This window comes from Balearica regulorum, chromosome 3 (assembly GCF_011004875.1).
Source record: "Balearica regulorum gibbericeps isolate bBalReg1 chromosome 3, bBalReg1.pri, whole genome shotgun sequence".
In the NCBI taxonomy this organism is placed as follows: Eukaryota; Metazoa; Chordata; class Aves; order Gruiformes; family Gruidae; genus Balearica; species Balearica regulorum.
Window position 1 is genome coordinate 45,973,714 of NC_046186.1, and position 24,911 is coordinate 45,998,624.

A 24,911-nucleotide genomic window follows, 5' to 3' on the forward strand; every position below is an offset into this window, starting at 1 on the left:
GAAATATTACCATTTTGAAGCTATCCTGTAGGGTTTAATGACGATATTTCCTCCACTTGTAAAGTTTATCTTGAGTATTCCCTCAGACTACTATGGTTACAATAACACCATCACAAATGCTTTATCATGCATTTTCTATGTAAAGCTTTGGCTTTACGCTATGAACAGTGATTTCAAACCCCTTAACCTCCTTTTTCTGTATGTGTGAGACCCTATGGGACTGGCAGATGCCATGTGATGGCAGAAGAAGACAGGGCAGTACCTCAATCCACATTTGGGCATGTGCAGCCCAGCCTTCCCCTGGTGAAAGACATTTTCTTCTTTCCTGTGTCATGGGTCCTGCAGTGGGTTGGCAGATCATGGAGTGGGATCACAAAGCGTGACCTCCACAGTGCTACAAATAAATGAATAAAAGGCCCATTTGGGATGGGACGACAAGACGAGAGTTAACTGCAAGTGTGAGGATCTGTATCCTAAGTGTTTCAGATTCATCAGGTCTCTGAATAACAAGGACACTGTAGCCATAAAAGCTCTGGTCCTAGTGAAATGTTATCTGCACCCAATAAAGTAATAAATGAAGTCCTGAGATAAGAGGAAGTGGTCTGAGAAGACAACATGATGGAGATAAAACCACAGTGTGGTAAACACCAGAACTGTGAACATCTCTCGAGAACATTAGATTTTTTAATAAAATTTTTTTTCACCAATTTTCTGTATTAGCTGGCAAGGTCCTAATAATATTGCTTGATTACATCCGACTCCTAGAACTCTTATGGATTAAGTGTTGAAAACAAGCAGGCATTCTTCTACCCCTCTTGAAATGAGTGAGTCTGCATCCTGGGCAAGCACCAAGTTCCTCTCGGCACTTGTAGTGAGATGAGCACCAAGCTCTTTCAGCACTGAACACCCTTCTCAGGGCTGTCTTGGAAGCAGGGATTTTGAGAAAAGAGAAGCAAAGACATATCCCTGAAACATACAGTTCTTTTCAAAACTTAGGTTTAATAATTCCCAGTGACGCACATTATGAATTCACTTTGTTTGCAAGGACATGTACAAAGGTTAATTCAAAAGTAGTTTTCCTCCAAAAGGGCCTTTCACGTCTCTCCCCTGCCTTTAATAGCTGCAGAAGCGAGTGCCAAATGAGACAGCTTTAGACAGGATAAAAATCAATAATTACCCCCTTCAGAGTCATCAGTAACTAAGTCTCTTTTGGTCATTAACTTACAGTTTCCATGACTTCACACACAGTGTCAGATCCCAAATGCCTGCCACAGTCATTCTATCTTCGTACAACCAGATGACTACATTTTTTTAAAATCCTTTTTTGTCTGCATACATTTGGTTCATCTATGTACAAATCATCATTGGAAAAAGCAATGGCACACTAACGAAGAATATTTTTGCAGAGAATCCCTCCTCTAAGAGCTCTAACCTTTCAAACAGTGGTGCAGATCCTCTTATATCAGCTTGGCACTGGTGCAATTCCAGCAACAAAGCCACTTCTGAGTTACACTTTCACGAAGGGAGTGACATCAGGCACATCTATTGCAACGGATAAAATCTACACATAGGTAATGCATTTTTCTTGGGAGAAGACTCTCTCAAAAACTTGACTTGAGGGTGTTTTCGATGATGTTGACATCCCGTTCTGCCATCCTGACTTCCACATTTGTGCACTGCCGGAGCCGCTTCTGGAAGTTCCCACTGAGTAAGATGTAGAGAAATGGATTAATGCTGCTGCTGGCATAGCTGAGGCAGATGGAGATGTAGTAGCTCACGTAGAAGGTCAGGGTCGGCTGAGAAACCCGAAGATTCACGAGCTGGATCACGTGGAAAGGGGCAGCGCTTACCACAAACACGCTGACCAGAGCAAACACCATCTTAGTGAGCCTCATGACTCTTTGCCTGGGGATACTGGTGGTGTAACTGCAAAACAAAGAAGGATCCCTAGCACAGAAAGTCAAGATGGGAAAATTATGTCATGGATTGAGTACACTGATGAAATGGCAGTTATTTGAGACCAAATTAACTTACATTTAAGCAAAGGACAGCTCTCAATAACTTCATTTTTTTGTTGTTTGCACATTATTGTTTCTTTTGCTTAGGCTGAATTTGATCCTATAGCACACACATACAGAAGCCACTGAGAACTGTTTACATGTATTTGTTGAAATACTGACAATTATTTTCATTAAAAACACTTACTCTTTTTCAACATAGGACCTATATAGCTTTGAATTCCTTTTCATCTATGACTACATTTTTTTGCTAACAACTGGAACAGAAATATCCAGTTAAAACATGACTATTATGAGCTTAAAGGAGACTTAGAGAAAAGAAGAAAATGCTCTTCTTGCCTGAGGAATTAAAATCCAGACTAAAATGGAAATCAATTTTGGTTTTAATAGAAAATTGGTAGAAGCTGAAATACAAAGCACATAGTCCTAGAACCAAAACATGCTGACCAGGCGCTGCTGTCAGGGAAAATGGGAAATTGTATTTCACATGGTTTATGTGTGAATTTTCTTTTCTTGCCTCGGCGTCCCCAGGCCGTGAAGAGTGGCTGGGGATCCTTGTGGGGCCTGGAGTCCCATTCCCACAGGAGGGGCAATGCAGCCTGGAAGCACCTCACCCGCAGCCCCCTGGGCCACAGCAGCTGGTACCAGACGTAGCGCCCAGATCCTCCCAGGGTTTCCTAATCCTTGAACTGAAAGTTTGGAGCCACGAGACCCCAGTGGGAAGACGCTCTTCTGCAGCCAGAAGTGCAGGATTGGGTCATGCCTTTTTGTTGTCCTTAGATAAGCCGAAGACTTCAGCCATAACCTGCTCCTCGGTGTTTCCTTCTAACTGGGTTATCTTGCTCACTCCCCTGAATCTCATCCCCAGCCTGTTTCCTGGGAACCTAATGCAGCATCTGAAGCATTTAAAGTTACATGATGCAATGTCTAAATGGCGTTTTAGGACTAATCCTTTCGACTTGTTACATATAAAATCTTTGCAGTGTGAGCAGAGCATCTGAAATAGGAAGAAGCATGAATAATACTTTACCTCTCTGCTTTCTTGTTTTGCTGATACGTCTCCCACGTGTAACATAAAATTAAAATATAGCAAATAACTATCAGTGGTAAAGGAAAAAAGAAAGTTGTTATAGTAAGATAAAGTGTATACCTGTAAAACAAAATGCAAAAAGAACAAACAGGGTGATTACACAAAGAGAATCTCATAAATGTAAAAAAATATAAATGAAATTTTTCATAAAGTGGTCTCTAATTTGTGATTCTTGATTAGAGATACATGGAGCCTGTCTTAAGGAGCAGCAAGTACCTAGAACTGCAAGCAGGTTTTAGTATTGAAGTCTGTGTTCAGCACTTCTAGGAATACTGTTGACTACAAGAGCTACAAATTATGCCTCTTAACTTTCCAAATACTGTATGTGTGTGTTTTTTCTAGCACTTGTATAATTAGTGGGAACTCTTGCAAGCATTTATGCAAGTCGGTCTGCTTAGTCCTCTGATATTTTGCTAGTCTAATAGTAGACCAGTGATGACCACCTTCTGAGCACAGTTTTTTCAACCACTTTTGCATCATTAGTGTAATCTAATCTACATCATCTTTCCTAGTTGGTTTGCTGGTATTTTGTTACAATTCAAGTTAATTTGTTTCTATTTATTCTTTATCAACTGAAGAACTGCCATCAAAGAAGGAAATTAGATTGTTTTGTTATAATTTGTTCTGGACAAATAGACATACAGATTGGGAGCTTAATAATTTGTTAAGCTTTCTGGTTATTGAAGTTAATTGTATTTTTTACTTTATCTACCAGAGTCTCCTTTTACTTGTCTTCATATTTTTCTGTATGAACACCTCTAATGTGGAATTAAGCAAGCCTCTGACAAATTGGTCATGCCATCAGAGAGGATGGACTAGACTGAATTCCAAAAGACCTTTCAACCCTGTTTTTCTCCTATTTTCTCTGATTTCTTTCAGGCTTTTGGGGGTCTCAAGTCCCTCACGAGGACAGTCATATTTCAGGGATTGTTTTTACTAATACCTTAAGTCTTCAGCAGTGAATTTCATCAAGCTTTGATGACATTAAAATATTTAACTTTTGTACTGTTACACATTTTTTTCCCTCTTTTTGTTTTGGTGCTCTGGAGTTAAAATTAATTCCATTAAAAATCTGTTTGCAATTCAGTTTGGGTGGAGGGGGAAGGGAGGTTGGAACAGAAAAGACAGTCTCTTAGGCTTTGTCTACGTTAACAAGTAGTACATATCAGTAGTGAAAATCTGTAGATTGATCATGTTTAGGACATGATACATTACATGTTAGGGGGTTTAACCTTGAATTTTCTCTAATTGGATGCTGTGGATTGAGGACTGAATACACAACAGTGATTGGAGTCCATTCAATGGGTTCCCAGAGCACTTTTCCCAGTCTGATTTCACCTGAAAAGAATACAGATCATGTGCTCTGAGACTGCTGAATAATATCAACTCAAGTGTGGTAATTAGAGACAATTCCGATACTAATTTCAAAAATACCTTCCTTATCCAAATGAACATGTTAATGTAAAAACACCCAGTATCAGTTAAAATTTGCTCTCTGTTACGTAAGGTTTTTAAAACGTTCTTTTACGTCCCTTGCTAGTCATGACTCAACAAGCTAGCTTGAATTCAACACATAGTCAGGAATCTGCTGGACCACAAGATATTGGAAAGTCACATATGCAAATTGAGGAGTGTTTAATCTCTTCTGTGATCTATATCTTCCAAACATGACAGTCTGCCAGGTCAGGAAGGGCAATGGGAACCCATTTGTGAACAACAGTTACCCAAACGCAGCAAGAGAAGACAAGGAGAAATAGAAATCCTTCACTGTTACATTTGCTATGTGGGAACTGTCTTGCTGAACTCGGTCACGCTGGCGCTGCCTCTATATTACCAATACAATCTGAGATGCAATTATTTGAATGATACAAGGCTCAGCTTCAGCTTTTAATTCTATTCCATCTATCCATCCATCTGCCTGTCGGGGATGTCAAAGATAAAATGGGTGGTATCCTCAACAGCAGCTGCAGACATGATCTCTTGAGCTTTGAAAGCTTACCAGAGAACATCATCAGGTGAGGTTAGATCAAAAGCGCAACTTTCCAAACCATCTTTGAACTTTATTACTTTTGAGTAGACCCACACAGGGAACATCAGAATAAGTGATGCCACCCATAAACATAAATTGGCTCGAATTGTCTTTGATCTTGTTCTCAGGTGGGTTAGGCGAAATGGCTGGACAAGAGCGAGGTACCTGTAAAAGCAGATAACAAAAGTATAATAGAAAAACAAGAAAATATTTATGTTAATATTGTTGACCACAAAATAAAAATTCTAATAGCCATTGCAGGGGAAGGAAAGTGCATTTTTTTAAAAGTTGTCTAGTAAGACATGTCAGAATAGCTTTTATTCAAATAATTCCCTTAACATTCAACAAACGATCATGCTTTTGCTCACAACATTATTCAATTAACATGATAAGAGTTTTTAATAAATTATAGTAGATTAGCATGTAGGAGATGATAGAATTTAAAAACTCAGACATACAAGAAGCAAGCAGTGACAAAATCTGAGATTAAGTTAGTTCTGGAAAAGGACTGGAGATAATTTAATACAGGCAAGACCACTATAAAAAAAAATAAAATAGAACTTTCTAATATAGTTTAGCTCTAGGAATGCCTAAGTCTGTTACAGTTGTAATTTAAATGTTTAGTCCCCACATAACTGAAGATAAAACTGAAAGACTTCACTACCTCAGAAATAAACTTCAGTTAGCAGTGGCTCATGATAAAAAACAAATTCTCCTTTTTCACAACCTTCACATTTCCTAAAATGTTGGGGTAAACAATTTATTGGATGAAAATGCATTAAAGTGGGCAATCTTTGAGCTGAAAGCAGAATATTAAATACAACAATTCACATGTCATAGAAAAGAAGAGGAAGTTAAAAGGGGGGTATTTTTCCTCTATTTTTTTCAGGAGTGAGTAGGGTCCACAAAATCCACTGCGTTTGGTACACCTTTTCATTTCCAGATGAGATCAGACTACCTACTAACATGACCACTGATTCAGAGCTTAGCAACTTGTTTGGGAAGAACAATATGAGATCACCTTAGAATAAATTCAACAAAGGTAAAGAAACCTGACAATGAATTTCTTCCTTTTTCTTTCTGTCCTTTGCACACACAGAATCTGTCATACTCGGACCAGACCCTCTTTCTAAAGGGTTATCATCTATACATGGAGTCCTACAGCACTTGTGCTCAGGTAATTAAGAAAGCAGATTTGGAAAGTACATCATTGTTGCAGAAGACTTTTTTTTCCAGAAAGTAGTATTTTCAGTGTGTTCTGAACTAGGGCCATTAGAGATTAATTCTCTATTGCTCTTAAGCTCTATACCTTAGCTAGAAATTAAAGACTCTCTCTCAATCAGTGAACTATTTATGTTGTTCACAGATCAAGTGAGAAAACTGCAAAAAACCCAATAAAAGCCTGCAGGGAACAGTCCTCATAATAACACAATTCCTTCTTAAAGGTATTTCATGAAGGAAAACCAGGTGTAAACTTGTATTAGGTTGATTAAATTATTAGAAATAAAGGACTAGAGTTTGACGAAGTGATACTAGATTTACATTGTTAACAAGAACAAGAAGCCAGATAGGAGTATGTAACACCAACTGCAATCTGCGCAAATCGAATGTTGCATTTTGCTTTCAGTTACCCTGGCACGCATCTGCATTTACTTGCCTAAAACCAGGAACACTGCTGTGCATTTTCTTCAATGCAGCCGAAAGCGGGAGCTTAGTAAGTGATTGGCTGCTTAAGAATGTGTTTGTCAGGCTGAAACCTCAAGTTTAATTAGACTGTGGATTAAATAGTCCAGTAGTGATATCAGCAAATAATCAGAAATATCATTAACTGGACAGCATAACTTTCAATACCTGTCATTCCTTTGCTGTGTTGCTGTATCTGTATTAACACATAGCCATACTTGTACATTTTACATGATGTAAATATCTGACACAAATCATAAGATCCTTGTCTGTAGATGCTAGCAACATGTTGCCTGCAAGACCTTGAAATGTTGCTTGACGTCCTGTACTTGTTTTTCCACAGATCAGGTTCACCAGCCTGACAGAACAAGGTGCCTGCAACACCTCAGATGCTTGGTATTATTGCCCTTGGGGCAATGAAGATCAGAGACCAGTGTGTAAGATCAAGAAAGATTAATATTTCATGTGATAATAAATTATTTTCAGTCTTGCTTGAATATTAGTATGGAAAAGATTTCTTTCATTATTCAAGCTGTGCAACAACCAAGTTATTTTCACTAAATAAGGTTAAAGTAATGGCCATTATTGCTAGAATCAGCAAAAGGCTTTTCTGGCATATGATATCTTAAAAAGCTATATCTAATTTCATGCAGTTCTTCTCAGTCCTCATGATGGTGACAGAAAGAAGAGAAATCCTCTACATTTGCAATGGTAGAACTGCTTTGTGCCATTCTTGGTACAGCCACCTCTCCTATTTCACGTGGAAATAGCTTCTGACACCGATACTGCTTACAGGATCAGTGTAATTGAGAGTAATTTACAGGCTTCTCAGGTGCTTAAAACTTGTGATTATTCCTGCTTTACACAAAATTTGACCTCTTCGTCTCCATGTAAGCATGTACTACGTATGCTTTGAGCTTGCTTTCATTTTTCAAGCGGTACAAACAACATTTCCATGCAAAGTAAGGGGGCGATACTGCAACTGTTTTTAAAATTGGCAGCAGGGGTGTTTCCAAAGAATGAATACTGAAGAAAGTTACAATGGCCTTTACAAAAAAAAAAAAAATCAGCGAATAAACTATGAATTTAAGGAAGTGTTTGTGAGAAAATGAAAGGGTGTAAGATGGAAATATGGCACGTGGGGGAAGGACAGAAAAGTGACATTAGTAGCTGACATGGAGCAAGAAGTGCACCTAACCAGGCACCCCTCTTCCCGCAGGCTGCAAGGAAGGTGACAGGACATGATTTTCTGTCCTTTGCTGTGCTCTCCATAAACCCCGTGAGTCACCTCTCAGACATGCCTGCTGCCTGCCGTTAATGAGAGACTGAGCTGTAGCTGGTGCTTACAGTTGGGTGATACAAAAACACCTTAATGCTTTCATGCGCTTCTCCTTGGCGGGAAGGTTTCAGTGAGCTCTCCCTTTTGTTTCAATCTGCTCAGGCTCACGAGGTACCTAACCATAAAAACATTGGTTATTTGCTGTTTCATTAAGAGTGTATAACTGTATTCCACAAAGGTTTTCGAAACAAGTTCACATGCACAGAGAGTTATTGGCAATGTCTGTAGCTGATGGCATATAGTTACTTTAAGGGAAAAATCAAAATGAAAGGAGAGAGAGTGAAAGACAAGCAACGGGGGGCTCCAGGCAAGCATCCTTCTCTGAGTCTCTTCTCCAGTGCAGTATGTAGCTCCCCCTGTAATGCTTTTTCTACAGTATCAGTATAATTTTCATCAGGACTCACTTCTTACCAGTTGCTCCTGCCTATGATGCTGTTGGTGTTGCTGAGAGCACGCATCGCTGAGGCTGTATGCTGACTTGCTATTAAGTTTGGGTCCAGTAATGTCAACCAGAAACTTTGACCACAGGATAGGAAAAGGGAGGGGAAGAAGGGGTGATTCTCACGCTGGTGGCAGTCACTTCCCACGAGAACCCACTGTAACAACATGTTTGGGTTTGCAGGTGCAGGGCCGGGAGGATAACAGCACAAGATCCACAGCGTGGGAACAAGGGGAAAATGCTGCCCCAGAGACGCTGGGAAAGGCTGCCGCGGCGGCTTGGGTGACCGGGCGCAGAGCTGCCAGCAGAAAGCCAGCTACCGAGCTTCAGAGAGAGGGCTGCTAGAAATGCAAAAGGCTGAGGCTCTTAAGGCACCGTGTGACGTGTGGCTTAACAGATGATATCGCCTTTGCTCAAAGAACCAGAGCCCAGCGCAGCTCAGGACTTATTAATGGTGAACGTAATTAGTTTTGATAGCAGCTGCAGTCTAGTGGTTATCAGACTAATGTTTATAATAAAACTAACTGCGTTAATGGGCTTTGAAGATCATTAAGGAAAGGGATGGCATGTGCAAAGTAATCCCCTTAGCCTGGGACGGGTACTGAATCCACATCTTCCAGCTTCAGAGGTGCCCACCACTGCCTATGGGCTGGCTGACCCCGATTCCTTTTGCTGTGCAGACATTGTCTTCCTGGATACACAGCTGAGTTTTCATAGGATTCTCACAAATGTAAAGGAAAGGTTACTAATGATGCAGGTGAGGGTACTAAAATCTGGCCTGTAAATATGTGTATTTCCCGATGTATTGTGAAATGACTTTTTCAGACTTTCTGGATCAATCATTTTGCTGGACATTTTCATATACTGATATGTGACTTTAAAGGATAATTTCCCTGGGTTTTTAATTCTCATTTTTAATATTCATCTGAGCAAAAGAAAAAAGTAATTTAATGAACTTAAAGATGAAAAGGAAATTATTAGACTGAATGAAATGAAAACACCACCAGAAATTCAATTCAATGTAAATGTAAATGATTCTTTTTCTTGATAGAACTCAAACTGATTCCAGCCTGACAGTATTCTGACTTACCCTTCCCCAGACAATAAGAAATTAATCTCACCCTGAACACTTATCATCAGCTTTTGTCTCCATTCTTTTGCAGCAGTGGGTTTCTATTGGTTGTTTCAGTTTGGATGTAATTTTCAATCTTGCCGATTGTCCGGTGATAAATTTGTGAAATGAAACATGAGTGGTGCATTTGGGAAAACATGTTGTTTTGAAAATACGGGGTAATTTCCACTTCAAACAGTGAGTGGAACTTAAAGGCAGACATGTGCCCTCATATGACAAAGTAATTACCAGTGATAAAAGAGTCTTTTGTTGGGAGAAGTCTGAAGAACACTTACCTGAAACAAACTGTAATGGGAGTGTCTGAGCTGCATCTCTGACACAGAGAGCTGGAGAAGGAGGCAGTGATGGCGCCTGCAGAGCTCTCAAAATGTACAAAGCACCAGGTATGTAGTGCCTGTTATCCATGGCTGTTACTGCATTTCTTTTGGCCTTTCTGCCACAGTTGCTGTTACAATGTTGCCTGGAGGAACATCCATGAGGCCAACCATCACCAAATGTACCTAGTGCAATCATGAAAGCCAAGGTGATGCTTTGAAAGAGAAAGGGTTTCATGGGAGCATGTGCTCCTAGTTAATGTAGTAGCTAACTGCATGTCACCTTGTCTGATTTCTAGCAAAGCCGTAAACATGTGGTCATACTTCTGCCATTCATACAGGCCAAGTAAAGGGGAAACGTGGCTTGGATTTTTCCTCGCTTTTTTTCTTCCTGCCTCTAGATGCCTCTTTACCTATTTGACATCCTATGGTCTAACATTATTACTATGTACTGCATATTGTCACAATATAGTATACTGGCACTATTATTATTAATAATAATGCTAATTAGCATCAATTATCCAATTAACATTAATTATTAATTTATTATCTGTATTGGCTTAAAATGTACTGCTTTAGGACTGCCCCAAGAGGCAGCAAAGTGTACTATGATCAACGTCAAATGATGGGCTGCTCAGGGGACTGAGATTTTAAAATGCTTCTACCTTTTCCTCTCACTGGGTTTTTTGTGACTACATGTGAAGTGAAGCAAGCAGCAACAGAAAAAGGAGTATGAAGAATGAGTAAATGGATTAGTCCATGGCAAATCAGGTGGTTCTGGTTTTAAATAACCAAAAGCCCAGAACTTTCATAGAGATTTGGCCCCACCTTGCTAGTGATACTGCCTTGGTATATATTTCTTAGAGTAACATTACAACAGTGGGCAAATCAGGAATACATTTTCTCATGCCTGTCAGTCTCAGCTGCTGCAAGCACTTGGAACACCTGCCTGTTTCTTCTCAGTCGTCACAGAGCTGCTTACTCCAGATTTATCTTCCCAGCTCTACCTCTCCATTTATGCACCAGAAGCCTTAAGAGGATAGGCTAAATAAATGTTTATGCAGCCCTAAAAATTGACTGGTACCCTATGTAACTCTCAGACTTCAGGAACTTTGCTCAGGGAACTTTTCCCATGCAGAGAGACACTTTGCAAACAGGACATCCTCAAAACCCCAATTATTTATTGGCTATTACAATAGACAACAGACAGCTAGGACTAGAAAGCTCCTAGGCTAAGTGTTAATACTCTTACCACCCCTGTATGGCACCCTTAAGTCTTTGCTGCACAGCTGTCTGTGGTGGGTTGAACCTGGCTGGGGGCCAGGTGCCCACCAGAGCTGCTCTATTACTCCCCTTGTTCACCAGACAGGGGAGAAAAGGTATAACGAAAAGCTTGTGGGTCGAGATAAGGACAGGGAGAGATCACTCACTAATTATCGTCATGAGCAAAACAGACTGAACTTAGAGAGGGAATTCATCTAATTTATTACTAAGCAAAACAGAGTAAAGAGAAATAAAACCAAATCTTAAAACACCTCCCCCCACAACTCCCATCTTCCCGGGCTCAACTTCACTCCCGGCTTCAACCTCCACCCCCCTCAGCAGCACAGGGGGACAGGGAATGGGGGTTACGGTCAGTTCATCACACGTTGTTTCTGTTACTTCTTCATCCTCAGGGGGAGGACTCCTCTCATCGTTCCCCTGCTCCAGCATGGAGTCCCTCTCACGGGAGACAGTCCTTCACGAACTTCTCCAACGTGAGTCTCCTCCACGGGGTGCAGACCTTCACGAACTGCTCCAGTGTGGGTCTCTTCCATGGGGTGCAGACCTTCAGGAGCAAACTGCTCCAGCGTGGGTCCCCCACGGGGTCACAAGTCCTGCCAGCAAACCTGCTCTGGCGTGGGCTCCTCTCTCCACGAGTCCACAGGTCCTGCCAGGAGCTTGCTCCAGCGTGGGTTTCCCACAGGCCACAGCCTCCTTCAGGTGTCTCCACCTGCTCCGGCGTGGGGTCCTCCACGGGCTGCAGGTGGAATCTCTACACCCCCTCATCCTTCCTCCATGGGCTGCAGGGGGACAGCCTGCTTCACCATGGTCTTCACCACGGGCTGCAGGGGGATCTCTGCTCCAGCGCCTGGAGCACCTCCTCCCCCTCCTTCTGCACTGACCTTGGTGTCTACAGATGTTCTTACATCTTCTCACTCCTCTCTCTGGCTGCAAAAGCTCTCTCTCTAACTGTTTTTCTCTTTCTTAAATATGTTATCACAGAGGTGCTGATTGGCTTGGCCTTGGCCAGCGGCGGGTCCGTCTTGGAGCCGGCTGGCATTGGCTCTGTCAGACACAGGGGAAGCTTCTAGCAGCTTCTCACAGAAGCCACCCCTGTAACCCCCCCGCTACCAAAACCTTGCCACACAAACCCAACACACTGTCAATGGGAATGAATGAGCATCTTCAGACTCCCTGATTCTCGATAGTATTTTATACCTCTTTGTGCCAATGTTTCTCTTCTTGAACCTTTGAGTTGCCAACTGTCTCCACCTCAACTATCTTATTTCTGGCTGCAATCTTACCTTTCTTAGTACACATGGTTCTACTCTAGGTACTTTTCACTGCAGTTTTCTTAGGAGGCTGAGCCAAGGTTATACAGCTGTGCCATACCAAAAGTATGCCTTGGATCACAAACAACTGAACCCCTATCAAGAGGATTACACCTTTTCTTATAACTGAAGTTTGCAGAAATAGTCTTTATCAGCTGCATCTTGTATGCCATTAAGGAATAAGCAATGATGTGACTTCTGAATCCGCATCAGTTATTTTGAATGTGTAAGTTTTGGCTCTTTTTAAAAAATGTCATAGGCTAAAGCATTCCTTTCCCATTTTAAAGAAGTCTCTAACACTGCTAACTGTAATCTTCATCTTCAATTTAAGTCAAGTGACTTATTGGAATGTTCCAAGTAACAACACAAGTGTAGGACATCATACCGGACACTTTTTTCACCCATCTCACCATCTTTCCTGTCTCACCAGAGACTGAAACATAAGAGTATATTAATATTTGGGACCAAGGAAATACTGTCTGCAGCATACACAGTTCTGATTTCACTTAGGCCAGTGATGTTTTCATTGAACAGTCAAATTTACTTTTGATGTACCTGGGGGAAAATTATATTGGGATTGTTGTCTATGTGTGCCTATGTGCATCCTCATCCAGAGAACAGGTTTGAGTTGCTTCTTATGAAATTTTCTTTTAACCAATAAGCAAAAGTTCTGGTACCACAGTTTCATCGAGGTTTAATTTATGTAATGTCTGCCTGTGGCACAAACATGAATCTCTATTAAAAAAAATGTGCTTGATGTCAGTTTAGGAAACTTTCTCATAAATTTTAATATGCATACTCGGCTTGCATAGTTTTTACAGCTTTCCTTAATGTTTTTTTATTCCATATTAAAGTGAGCAGTGAAAAGCAAACTTTTATACATTGTACCCCTCATAAATTGACCCCTAAAGCTCCATGGAGAGAACAGCTGGTTTTGCTACTTCTTAAGATCTTATAAAGAAATTTGATTTGCAAAAAGAAATGCTGAAAAACTAAAGTCTCTGTTGGATCATTGCCTGACATTGTTCACTCCTATTATGAAGTAGAGGATTTATGGGAATAAAGACATTATCCAGCAATATGACAGATATTAATTTGCATGTGATAGTAATTTTATTCAGCTCAGGCTTCTTCTGGAAGTGCCTTCCCACGTCTGACCTGCTCCTGGGAAGCACTTTAGAAGTGCTTTTATTTTTGAGAAATGTGAAAGAGAACATGAAGCTGTCCTATGCTGCGTTAACCATAGTATTTACTAAGGTATAATTATGTTTGTTGTTTTTATTGTGAATGTGGGATGATTTTGCAGTCAAACAAACTCTGATAAACTGCTGATTTTTTCCAAAACAGCTGGTTTAATCTTTTCACTTAATGAAAGCTCCTGGGTTGATTCAGAGGTGCTTTACTGAAACTATCAAGCACTAAACGGTTTGGGAGCTTGTTATCTGAAAAATATATGTCTCTCTTGGCTATAGTGTCATAATTGGCATTAGCAGTGATAAAACAGTTGGGAGTGAAATAATTTGAAGAGCTTTCCCTAGGCAAGTGTATTTGAGATGGAAAAGCTTGCCTTGAAATAGAAGACAAAGCACCAGCTTACCCCCAGTAATTTGGAAAATCCCAAATGTCTAGTTTAAGACATGGCTTTGCTTCAGATATAAACTATTTTTATACCAGGTTTTGATATTCTGTCTTTCCTCATTAGGTTGTCATGTCTTTTTCCTGCCTTAATACTTACTGTCTTTTGCACAAATTCTTTTCTCTAAACAGAAAGATTAAAGATACTGCTATGTGTAAATTCTTTAGGAATATAGGAAAAAGTTGTCATTTGTCACATTACTCATGTGCAATTTTAAGAACAGAGCTGTAGTGGGTTGACCTTGGCTGGATGCCAGGTGTCCACCAAGCTGCTCTATCATTCCTCTGCTCAGTAGGATGGGGAGGGGAGAAAAATAAGATGGAAAAAACCTTGTGGGTCAAGATAAAGACAATTTAATAAAGCAAAAGCAAAGGTCACGCACAGAAGCAAAGGAAAGAGAAAAGATTTATTCTCTACTTCCCATCAACATGTGATGTCCATCCACTTCCCGGGAAGCAGGGCTTCAGTACGTGTAGCGGTTGCTCCAGAAGACAAACATCATAAATACTGAATGCCCCCACTTCCTTCTCCTTTCTCTCAGTTTTATGGCTGAGCAGACGTCACATGGTATGGAATATCCCTTTGGTCAGTTTGGGTCAGCTGTCCTGGCTGTGTCCCCTCCCAAGCTCTTGCCCACCCCCATCCCCCGGGTGAGGGGAGGGGGAAATGTTGGAGAGACAGCCTTGATGTGTGCCGGCACTGCTCAGCAGCAGCCAAAACCCTGGTGTGTTATCAACACCTTGCTCGCTACCCGATACACAGCACAGCACTGTGAGGGCGGCTACAGGGAAAATTAACTCCTTCTCAGCCAAACTCAAGACAACAACTTTTAAAATTGAACGTCAAAGAAATTTATAATTTCTGGATCTTCTTTAACTGCATGTCAACCAAATAAGACTTCTCATATCATGCATTAGTGTAGCCTCTTTATGATAGCCATACTTCATTCATTTAAAAATTATTTCTAACTTTCAATTTTCCACTTTCTACTTTCTGATATTTTTTCTCTCCTCTTCAGTGACTACATTTCACTTCCATGGAAGCAGGCTGTCTTGTATGCGACCATTCTTCCTATTGACTCTGTTTATTTATCTTAGAGTTTTCTTAATGATTGACCAGTGCCTCGTAGTATACAGGAAAGTTTGTCTTTTTGTTTTCCTCCAAGCTCTTTCTGACATACGAAAGAAGACCTATTTGGCCCAAAGCAGACTTTTCTTTCCTGAATTCGATCGCTTTTTTCTTAAGATCAAGAATATACAGAAGCTGTTTTTGAAATCTGTAGTTATGATAAAAGCTAAAATTCTTGTTGTACTCTTAGTGCATTTTAATAAAGGTTTTAAAAAATAACTGATACAGCAGGTTTCTGCAGTCTGCCTGGAAGCCAATTTTTTATCTTAGACAAGAATGGTTAAAACACATCTAGTTTTAGTGACATTAAGCCTTTACCAGAAGCTGCACCTCTAAAGGTAAGCCCCAGAACAGTAATACTGGTGGTGATTAGGATCTCATAAGGCCTTGGTCATAGCATGATGTTATAGCAAGACATAAAATACTTCTGCCATTTCCACAAACATCAGAAAAGGATTCCTTCAGTTTTCAAAAAATCATTAACCATGACTGTTGGCATTTCTCTTTCTTGAATTACTACAGCTTTGTATAAACACAATCAGTTATTATTGTCCTGGGGTACAGAATGAAAATGTGAAACCACGTACCTGTCCAAACTCATTGCGGTCATAATGGCGCTGCACGTAAACTGGTTGCATGTGTCCAGGGAGGTAATGATGGTGCAAAGAGGGCTGCCAAAAACCCACTCGCCTCCACGTGCCCATTGGTGAATGAGAAAGGGCATGCCAATGATATGAACCAAATCTGCTACAGCCAAATTGCATATGTAGATATCTGGGATAGTTTTCTTCTGAGTTCTGAAATCAATGGGAAGACATGAAGATGATTACTTGACATAGTTACTGTATTGTTTTCCAAGTATACTGCTGATAGAACAGACCTCAAAACTGAACTGCGCACAAAGAAGTACACCATCAGAACCACTATTTTAGAGTCAGGGGAAGTTTTTCAACCCAAAGATATTTCAAACTAAACATTTTAGGCTCAACAAAAGTATATTGTTCATAATTTTTCTTTCCAGTAGAGGTTGAATGGGCTACTTAATTTATTATCATCAGCACAATTATCTGTATTCTCCTTTGAAAACTATAAAGAGTTCAAAATAAACACAGGTCTGAGGGACATAGGAACTCTAGAAATATCAGTCTAGCGTGAATAGGAGGAGAGATCAGAGCCTTCCTGTGATGCAGTTGACTCAGGGCTGAATCTTGCTTAAAGATGCAGACAGGAGATTCTCAAGTACTCAAGGTAAAAAGGGAGCTGGTGAAAGAGGAATGATCCTCTGGGGGAAAAAAAAAATAGTATGCAATCAAATATTTAAAGATAGTCTCATGAATTTTATACATACATAGGGAACACAACTGAGTTAAAACTGTATGCAGAGTCTTCATCTAAGTACTGAGAGTTTGACTTTGCCAGTTTCATAATGTCTATATTGCATAGCTTTTGTGCAATATATGTCTGCTTTCCTAGATTCCTTTACCAAAATGCAATCCTTGTCTTAACCCTGACTTAGGCTTGGAGGAATGTTATACATGCAGTTGAAAGAATTCCTGACTTTTTAAATTGCCTTACTCTATAAAAGTCAAGGAAAGAAGCACAAAGTATCTTTGAAAAGCACTGATATTTATAAAATACCTTTTAATTACAGGACGTTATTAAAAAGGTCCACAGTTTCCATACAGAAATGACCTTATCTAATTTTACTTGCAAATTAGATGTCTGGTCCAAACTATTTGTCTAGGCTCCCTCTCTAATAATTTTTTTTTCCCCAGTCTACTGCAAAGTACCAGTTTATTTGTCGTTCTTACTGGAATGCGCAGAAGAACCTGCAGCTGGGAGAACTCCACCTGGCTACCTACAAACCACGTTCAGAAGCCCAATTCTATGACCAGCATTTCCTAAAAGGAAGATGCGTGAGAAGAGTTCCTAATTTCATATTTTTCATGTTGCCTTTACTGCATGCTACAAGCTATGAAATAACTATGTTTCCAAAGAAACAAATTTAAGCTAGAGAGAATGAACCAGACAGAAGTATTTTTTTCAAACATTTTTAATAAATTATGAAGTATGATTCACTGTCATCTGGTTATGATGCTGAAACCAAAGCCAGAGATCTATAAAATGTCTGCTGGCATTAATGACTGGAGTTTGTGGAGAGAATGACACATATGCGATCTTTTTCCTCCAGTGCCTTTAGCTTTGTGAACATTGAAAGATGCAAAATCTCCAGGAAAAGAAAACTCCAAACTGTGTTTCCTTCAAGGTGTCAAATGATACCATTATGCTGAAACATGCCGGTTTCAAAGTATCTGAAAACTGCCTGTACATGTCATTTTATGAAAAAATTAAAATGGCCTTTTTCTGCTTTATTTCATTCACATGAAAAGGATAGATCACACATAATTAGAAATTATTTTTGGACTCAAAGTGAAAATCTCAAATTCTAAACTTACACACTTTATGCTAAATTTGACCGAGAATATACATTGAACAGCTGTCCCATGGTTGATGTAAAGGGAAGTGCGGTAATATCCACTGTCTCATGCTCCACACTGAGGTTCAGAAAACGATGCCTTTTTAGATCAGTGTCCAAAGGCCAGGACATGTATTTTCATACAGATTTTTGTATAGCTCCCTGCGGTGGCTGCTCAGAACGACAATAATTAAATGGTAACTCATGCAGTAAACTTTATAATCTCAAATAATTTTGGCCACATTTTATAGTTTATAACTTTTTAATATTTTATTAGGACAGTGGTGCTTGTCTTCTGCCAAAACTATCACTTTACCGAAAAAAACCCAAAAAAAAAGCCAGGAAAATGAGAGTGATAGCCTCAAACATCTTCATTTTGTCCTTTCAGTGATTTCTCCCTTCTCACCACAGATTTGAATACTTCTCAGCAGTTTCTCAAACCACAGATATGTCAATTCATCCTTCCAGCCATGCCAGGTTAATTACCATCTCTGAAACACCCTATGAAAAATCTACAAAAGCACAATTTCTGTTCTATAAAATCCATGAATATGTCAAATCTGTGGTTAGTACTACCTTCAATTCTACTTCTACAGATTAAACTCATTAAAAAATGAATTTGAATGATCCCATTCCATTAAAAAAGGAAGTGTTGAGCAGGCACAACAATGTGATAATCCATATACTGGCTGTCACTCCAGTAACAACTTCAAGAAACATGACAAGTGAATTATGTGTTGTCATCAGTCATTATTTATCCCCTCTGGCTGCATTATGTGCTGTCGTCAGAATTTATTTATACCCTCCTGGACAGAGAGTCTTCATTAATTAACTTCCAAAGTGTTAATTTGGAAGTGATCTTTCAGGTTAAAGACAAGATGATTTATAAGTATCACACATTTAAAACCGCAACCATGTATCCTTTTTTCAAACAGGAAAAGTGAAAATGGTATTCCCTCATGGGCTAGGTGTACAATGGCAGGTAGCACCAGCTTTAAAGTCATCCTCCTGTCCAGGCCTGTCCTCCCCTACAATATCTAACCATTCTCAGCAAAACAGCTTGACTTGGAAGAAGCATTTTTAAATTTCCAGCTCTGACATTAACCACAGTCCACTTCCCTTCTGCTCTCACTAGGAGTTTACCAAGATCCTTGGTCACTGAGAAGAAGGTCCAACAGCAGCATTCCTATATCTACTAGACACTATCTTGTAGCCCTTTCATGCTGGTAAGCACACACTGTGCTCCCTCTTGGATCATTTCTGTATGTGTTATTTTCCCCTAATGGCTGAAAAAAAAAATCTCAATATTTATCAGGAAAGACTTGTAGTATCTTTTCTCCTTTTAATTAAGGATGTGATTCTTCTAATCCAATTTTATCAGTTTGAAATTTAGTCTCCCAGTGATCTTGGCTCCTATAATCACTGCAGAGAAACAGAACTCTGGGGGCAATTTATCCTGTCTTAAGTATATGACAAAGATAATACGTATTACTCTCAGTAGTGTCTCTCCATGGAGAGATCCAGATGACTGGCTTGGGCAATCAAAATTAGGCTAAAAAAAGTTGCTCACATCCATACAATTGGATAAGGCCTATAAAATCTTGACAGACTGAATCTTGCTCAGTACCCGTTATGAAAAACTGCACAAAGTAATTTCTGTTCTACATCTCTGCCTCTGTGCCTTCCCTCATTTGACCATATCTAGTGATGAAGACTTCCAAGTAATTCAACTAATTTGTTGTTGGATAACAATATTATCTATGTTTAGCATTAGATTAGCAATAGCTACAGAAGTTGGTCCAAGATATTCTGGTCCAAAAATGCATATACTCTAACCAAATCTCACAATCAAGCCACATAACATCACTTAGAGACACGTATCAGTTGCTGTGCCAAATGTCATCATGGGAACTCCCACATTTCTAACATTAGATTGTTTTTTAATTCTGAAACAAATCTAAACCAGAATCAGAAATCAGAGTAAAGTGACAGCATGCTGTCGCAGTGCAGAAAGACTTAGCTTTCCCATCTCAGCGAGGAATGAAGAACAGAACAGCTGAGATATGTAGTAGGACACTGGGTACTGGGTTTAACATGTTGGGATTTTTTTGCTAGATTTAGGAAAAGCAGGAACCTAAGATTGGCAGAGACAATCCTTGTTACAGAGCTGAGTCATTGGCTGTCACAGGCAACAAGATCAGAAAAGACCTCATACCAGAGTAATTTCATCTCAGAAATAATAATTTTACTTTCACTATTCCTACTGAAGGCTACCACAGGACATTTTTATTCTAGAAGGTAAAATAACCTTCTAGTTATCAGCCTTTAATAACTCCTGACTGGAGTCTACCCGCTTGCTTTTGTACCACTTTTGGCCTTTAGTTTAAACAGTCCTTTACCCTTTACAGCAGAAGCTGTATTTGATCCTCATTTATAGAGAGTAAGCATATACCTCTGAGCGTTTTAAAAAAAAAGTTAGGTGAATTTTCATAGTTCTTCATTCTTCTGGTTCTTGTAATTGTTCTTTTCTGTTCTTATTCCAGTCTGAATATCTTATGTTTCCTGGAAACAGCTGGTGAGAGTTGTATTTCAGGCCTTGTTATGAGCCTGGAGAATGGCACTAGCATTTCCCTTTTTCCCCCAGAAAGGCAGAGCCCTACATGTGTTACAGCTGTGTGTGCTTCTCACGCAGCTTTAGCCTATTGACAGCCCACAGCAATCCCAGGAGTTTTTCCTCTGTTGTTTTCTAGCCAACAGCAGTGCTTCCTATTTATAAAAAAATACGACGAAAATTATATGGCCTTGTGTTATTAAATATTACTGCATTTCTATTGCTCTACTCCCTCCTCTATTCTTTATCTGGTTCTTTCTGTATGACAGTCATACTCCTTCACATCAGCCACATCTCCCCAGCATATGTCATTAGGAATAGTACTGACGTACTCCTACACTTTGCCCCAGGTCTCTGAAGGAAAATATGAAATCTGGCTGGCCTGATGTTGTAGTTTTGCCCCAGCCAGCAGCTAAGCACCACGCAGCCACTCACTCATTCCTCTCCCCTGCAAGGGGATGGAGACAAGAATGGAAAAAACAAACAAACTCATGGGTTGAGATAAAAACAGTTTAATAGGATAACAAAGGATGATGATGATGACGATAATAACGACAATAACAACAACAACAACAATAATAATACAAGTGATGCACAAATGCAATTCCTGCGAAAGGAAAATAACATGACACCCAGTCTGTTTCCGAGAAGTGAATCTGCCTCCCAGCTAGCCTCCCCAGTTACCTATAGGGAGCATAACGTTACATGGTAGGGACTATCCCTTTGGCCAGCCTGGGTCAGCTGTCCTGGCTGTGCTCTCCCAGCTTCTTGTGCACCTGGCAGGGCCTGAGAAGCTGAAAAGTCCTTGAGTTAGTGCAGACACTACAACTAGCTAGCAACAACTAAAACCATCAGTGTGTTATCAACATTATTCTCATACTAAATCCAAAACACAGCGCTATACCAGCTACTAGGAAGAAAATTAACTCTATCTCAGCTGAAACCAGGACACCCTACTATCATTCCCTGAAAGTTCCATGTTAACCTATTTCTCCTGAAAAATCTTTTCAGGAAACTTGTTTCTTATCAACATTGCCTAGTACTATCCACACTTTATATATTTTTTTTCTCATGTTATAATTCTTGAACTCATTAGACTGTTATTCAGCTGAGTTAATAACTTCCAACATGATAACATAAAATCTGGTAGCAAAATCTCTATCTGAATAGGCTAGCTGTATGTAGTGGTTTCGAAAATTTTCTGCTGGTGAATCTACATTCAGTTGCAAATACACCTTCTCCAGCTGAAGACTCAGAATGCAAGTAATAAGTGTTGTGACACTTATTTGCAATCTCTATTTTAGGAAATGCTATTTTACCACTTGCTATTAGTTACCTTATTAAAAATCAAGTTAATCTGAAAAGCCATACTTGTAGATAATTTAAATTTTATTTGATTCCCTTTTCTCTTCTGTAACACACTCTTCCTTAAAAATATGAAGCCAGACTAATGCAGCTAATAGGGGTTGTCTGGACCACATTTTCCCCCTCCATACAAAAACATAGTCGTTCTCCCACCAGTTGGTCCACCAAAGTCAGTAGGTTTACCTAAAAAGCTTACTAGCAGAATTGCAGTTTTGGGGACCAGTTTTTCTAGGTTGCTGGGAAGATTATTGGGTACTTCTGGCTGACACTGAACTCTTACAGCATTTTCTCCAACATTTTCTTTTTAATTAAATAGCAACATATCTCAACTCCCTCTATTATTCCCTAGGGATGAAATTCATTCACACAAGGAGGGCCAGCCAATAGTCATTGAGATTTAACTTAAAAATACTAATTTTTAAGTTAAATCTCAGTGCGTAGACATATATTACATTACCCTTCATTAGAATTTTAGTTATTTTATCCCAGTAAGTTGCAGATAATATAATTTTAATTCACACTTAGAAATGTTTGTCCCTAGCTGGTAGACCTGCAAATGAAACTGGGGAGCAGAAATTCCAAGGTTCTTTCTTTACCATGTTCTACCATCAAGAACAAGAAGTAGCAAATAACTTTCAAGTTAATTAAAGTGATAATCTAGCTTCCTTCTCTCTTTAAAGAATTGATTCTGTAATGCTAACAAAATTTAAATGTATGCATGAGAAAATGTGTTCAGTAAAGAGCAGACACAACTGAGAAGCAGAGTCATTGAGTAGAATCAGATCTGTTTAGTGAAAGGTGAGAATTTGACATGGTTATTTTTCAAATGTAGCTACATTTTAAATATACATTCATCTACAGATTCTGAGGTTTGTGGCTGTCTTTTTTAGTGTTGGTAACTACCACATTAAGTTTTCAATGCACTATTTTCAATTTCTCTTCTTGTGTATAAATGTTCATGCCCATAAATTTGAACACAAATATGGTTTAAATTATCTTCATTTTTTCCAAGTCATTGTCCGTGTCTATTCCCTCTGTCTCTCATATTTTTATTTAAACTAGACAAAAGCTTTTCACCAGGGACAAAAAAAATCTTTGTTCCTTCTCAGTTTCCTCCCATCCTATTATTTTAGAGACTTTACAACTAATTTTTCCTTTCTATTCATTCATACATTTAAAAAGTCATATTGCCATTATGTTCGCTTTGGACATGCCACTTCCACATTTCTTCTCTTCTGCATTCAGATTATGAGCTACAATGTTCTTGAGTGTACCAGGCATTGAATTTCTGGTAGTTTCAAGGAAAGGTTCCTACAGCTGACAGACACTTAGTCCTAGGCTGGCTTTTGGAAATCTTTACTTTAAAATCAGAGTATGCAGGGGTAGAGTCCATTTGTTAATCCTGGTAGAGTGTGACATATATTAGCCTTCTGCTGTCATAAATCTTTATGTTAAATTTGTGCTGAAGATAAAAGCCGCTTTTTCAAGATGCATGCTTATGGATTTAGAGTTTGTGGCAGCATCAGCCACTTGACAGCAAATTCTTTATTACATCAAAAAAAAAAATATCTCTTGTTATAATTAAGAGACTAGAAGGTATTTTCTTGCATAAAGGATGGCTGGGTCAGATTTTATAACCCAAAAAACTTTAGCAACTTCAGCAATTTTACCTTCTCAGAATACAACAAAAATATTGTGAAGTATTAATTTCTGTCATGTGAGAATCCTTGACTGGCACTAAGGCCCTATTTCCAGAAATAAGGTGATGCTGGAAAAAGCAGTAAGTTCTAGGACGCAGCTGTAAATGGACAAAAGTTAGATAGAGTTATTAGAATAATTTGAGGTAGAAGTGCAGTTTTCAAAGGAGAAAAAGACTATATTTCAAATGATCTTAAAAGCATTTTGTAAAATATTATAATGCCTGGCTTATACTATAACTGAACTTTAAAGTTCAGTCTAGCTTTTACCTGTGTTAGTGGGAAGATTGCTGCCAATTATAATGGAAGCCAGGGAAGAAGCCATGCATTTTGGTTTCCTTGAATATGTTTGAAGTCAATCATGCACTTAAGTGCTTTCTCATAACAGGAAAGGATAAGTAGGCATACAATACTGCTGTCTGTAGTCATGCTTTAATTTTTTTTTTTAATAAGAAGTAAATGTCAATTACTAAACAAAACATGAAAAATTTGCTATCCTTGTCTTTGGTGAGCAATTCACTCCCTTACTGTAGTCATCATTTATTTTTTTCAGCAATAAATCTTATTGCAAATTATATTCAATTCCATACCTTATTATTGTGAACACAATGAGGATATTTCCAACTAAGCCTGTTGAACAGATAATCCCAATCAGAGAGGGAAGGATAATTGTCTCTGCAGCACTGATAACCTGGTAATGGTGCCATCCACTCCAAGATCTGTTAAACAAGCCTGGTGTACCATTCTGACAGGAAGACTGAAATTCACTCATTCTTCAGAGACTTTAGGACTTAGTTCTGTAGTAGCAAGAGAAAATAAATTATTTGTGCAGTAATACTTTGAATATCATTAGTTAAGTCTGGTATCTAAGTGTGCCCCCAAGCAACCTGCTCGAACAGACCCTGCTTTGAGAAGGATGCTTGACTAAGTGATCTCCAGAGGTCTCTTCCTACCTCACCTGTTCTATGATTTCCTGAATACGTGAAATGACAATGATGTTAGATTTATTTCTTTTTTCATTCAAAATCACCTCTAATCTTGTGTGTCTATTTTAAGATGCCTGAAGCTACAAGAAACCTATGGTTTTCTCAGCTATAAGTTATACTTGAGGACAAAGCTATTGGTGCAGATGCATATAGCCCATTTCTTCAGCAGCTCCAGCAGTTGCTGCAAAACTATCTTCTATCCCATACCCTCACTTTCCATAATACACTGAACAAAATCAGAGTCTTTACCTTCAAGATTCTTAATTGTCTAGATATGCAATTCTGTATTTCCTTGAGTAAAGATGATCTATTTTTCCTTAGATAATTTTTTCTCTGCTTTATTTGCCTAGTGCAACTTCAGGCTGGCAGAATCG

The 24,911-nt window shown here is 39.2% G+C and overlaps 1 protein-coding gene across 1 annotated transcript; it reads right to left on the reverse strand.

The window, feature by feature from the left end:
* Positions 1-1,601: 1,601 nt before the first annotated feature.
* MCHR2 (melanin concentrating hormone receptor 2) lies at positions 1,602-24,323 on the reverse strand. Its single transcript, XM_075750055.1, has 5 exons — positions 24,142-24,323; positions 15,990-16,199; positions 5,108-5,302; positions 3,049-3,168; positions 1,602-1,926 (listed from the first exon to the last, which is right to left on the reverse strand). The coding sequence occupies exons 1-5, from the start codon at positions 24,321-24,323 to the stop codon at positions 1,602-1,604; spliced, it is 1,032 nt and encodes a 343-aa protein (XP_075606170.1).
* Positions 24,324-24,911: the final 588 nt, after the last annotated feature.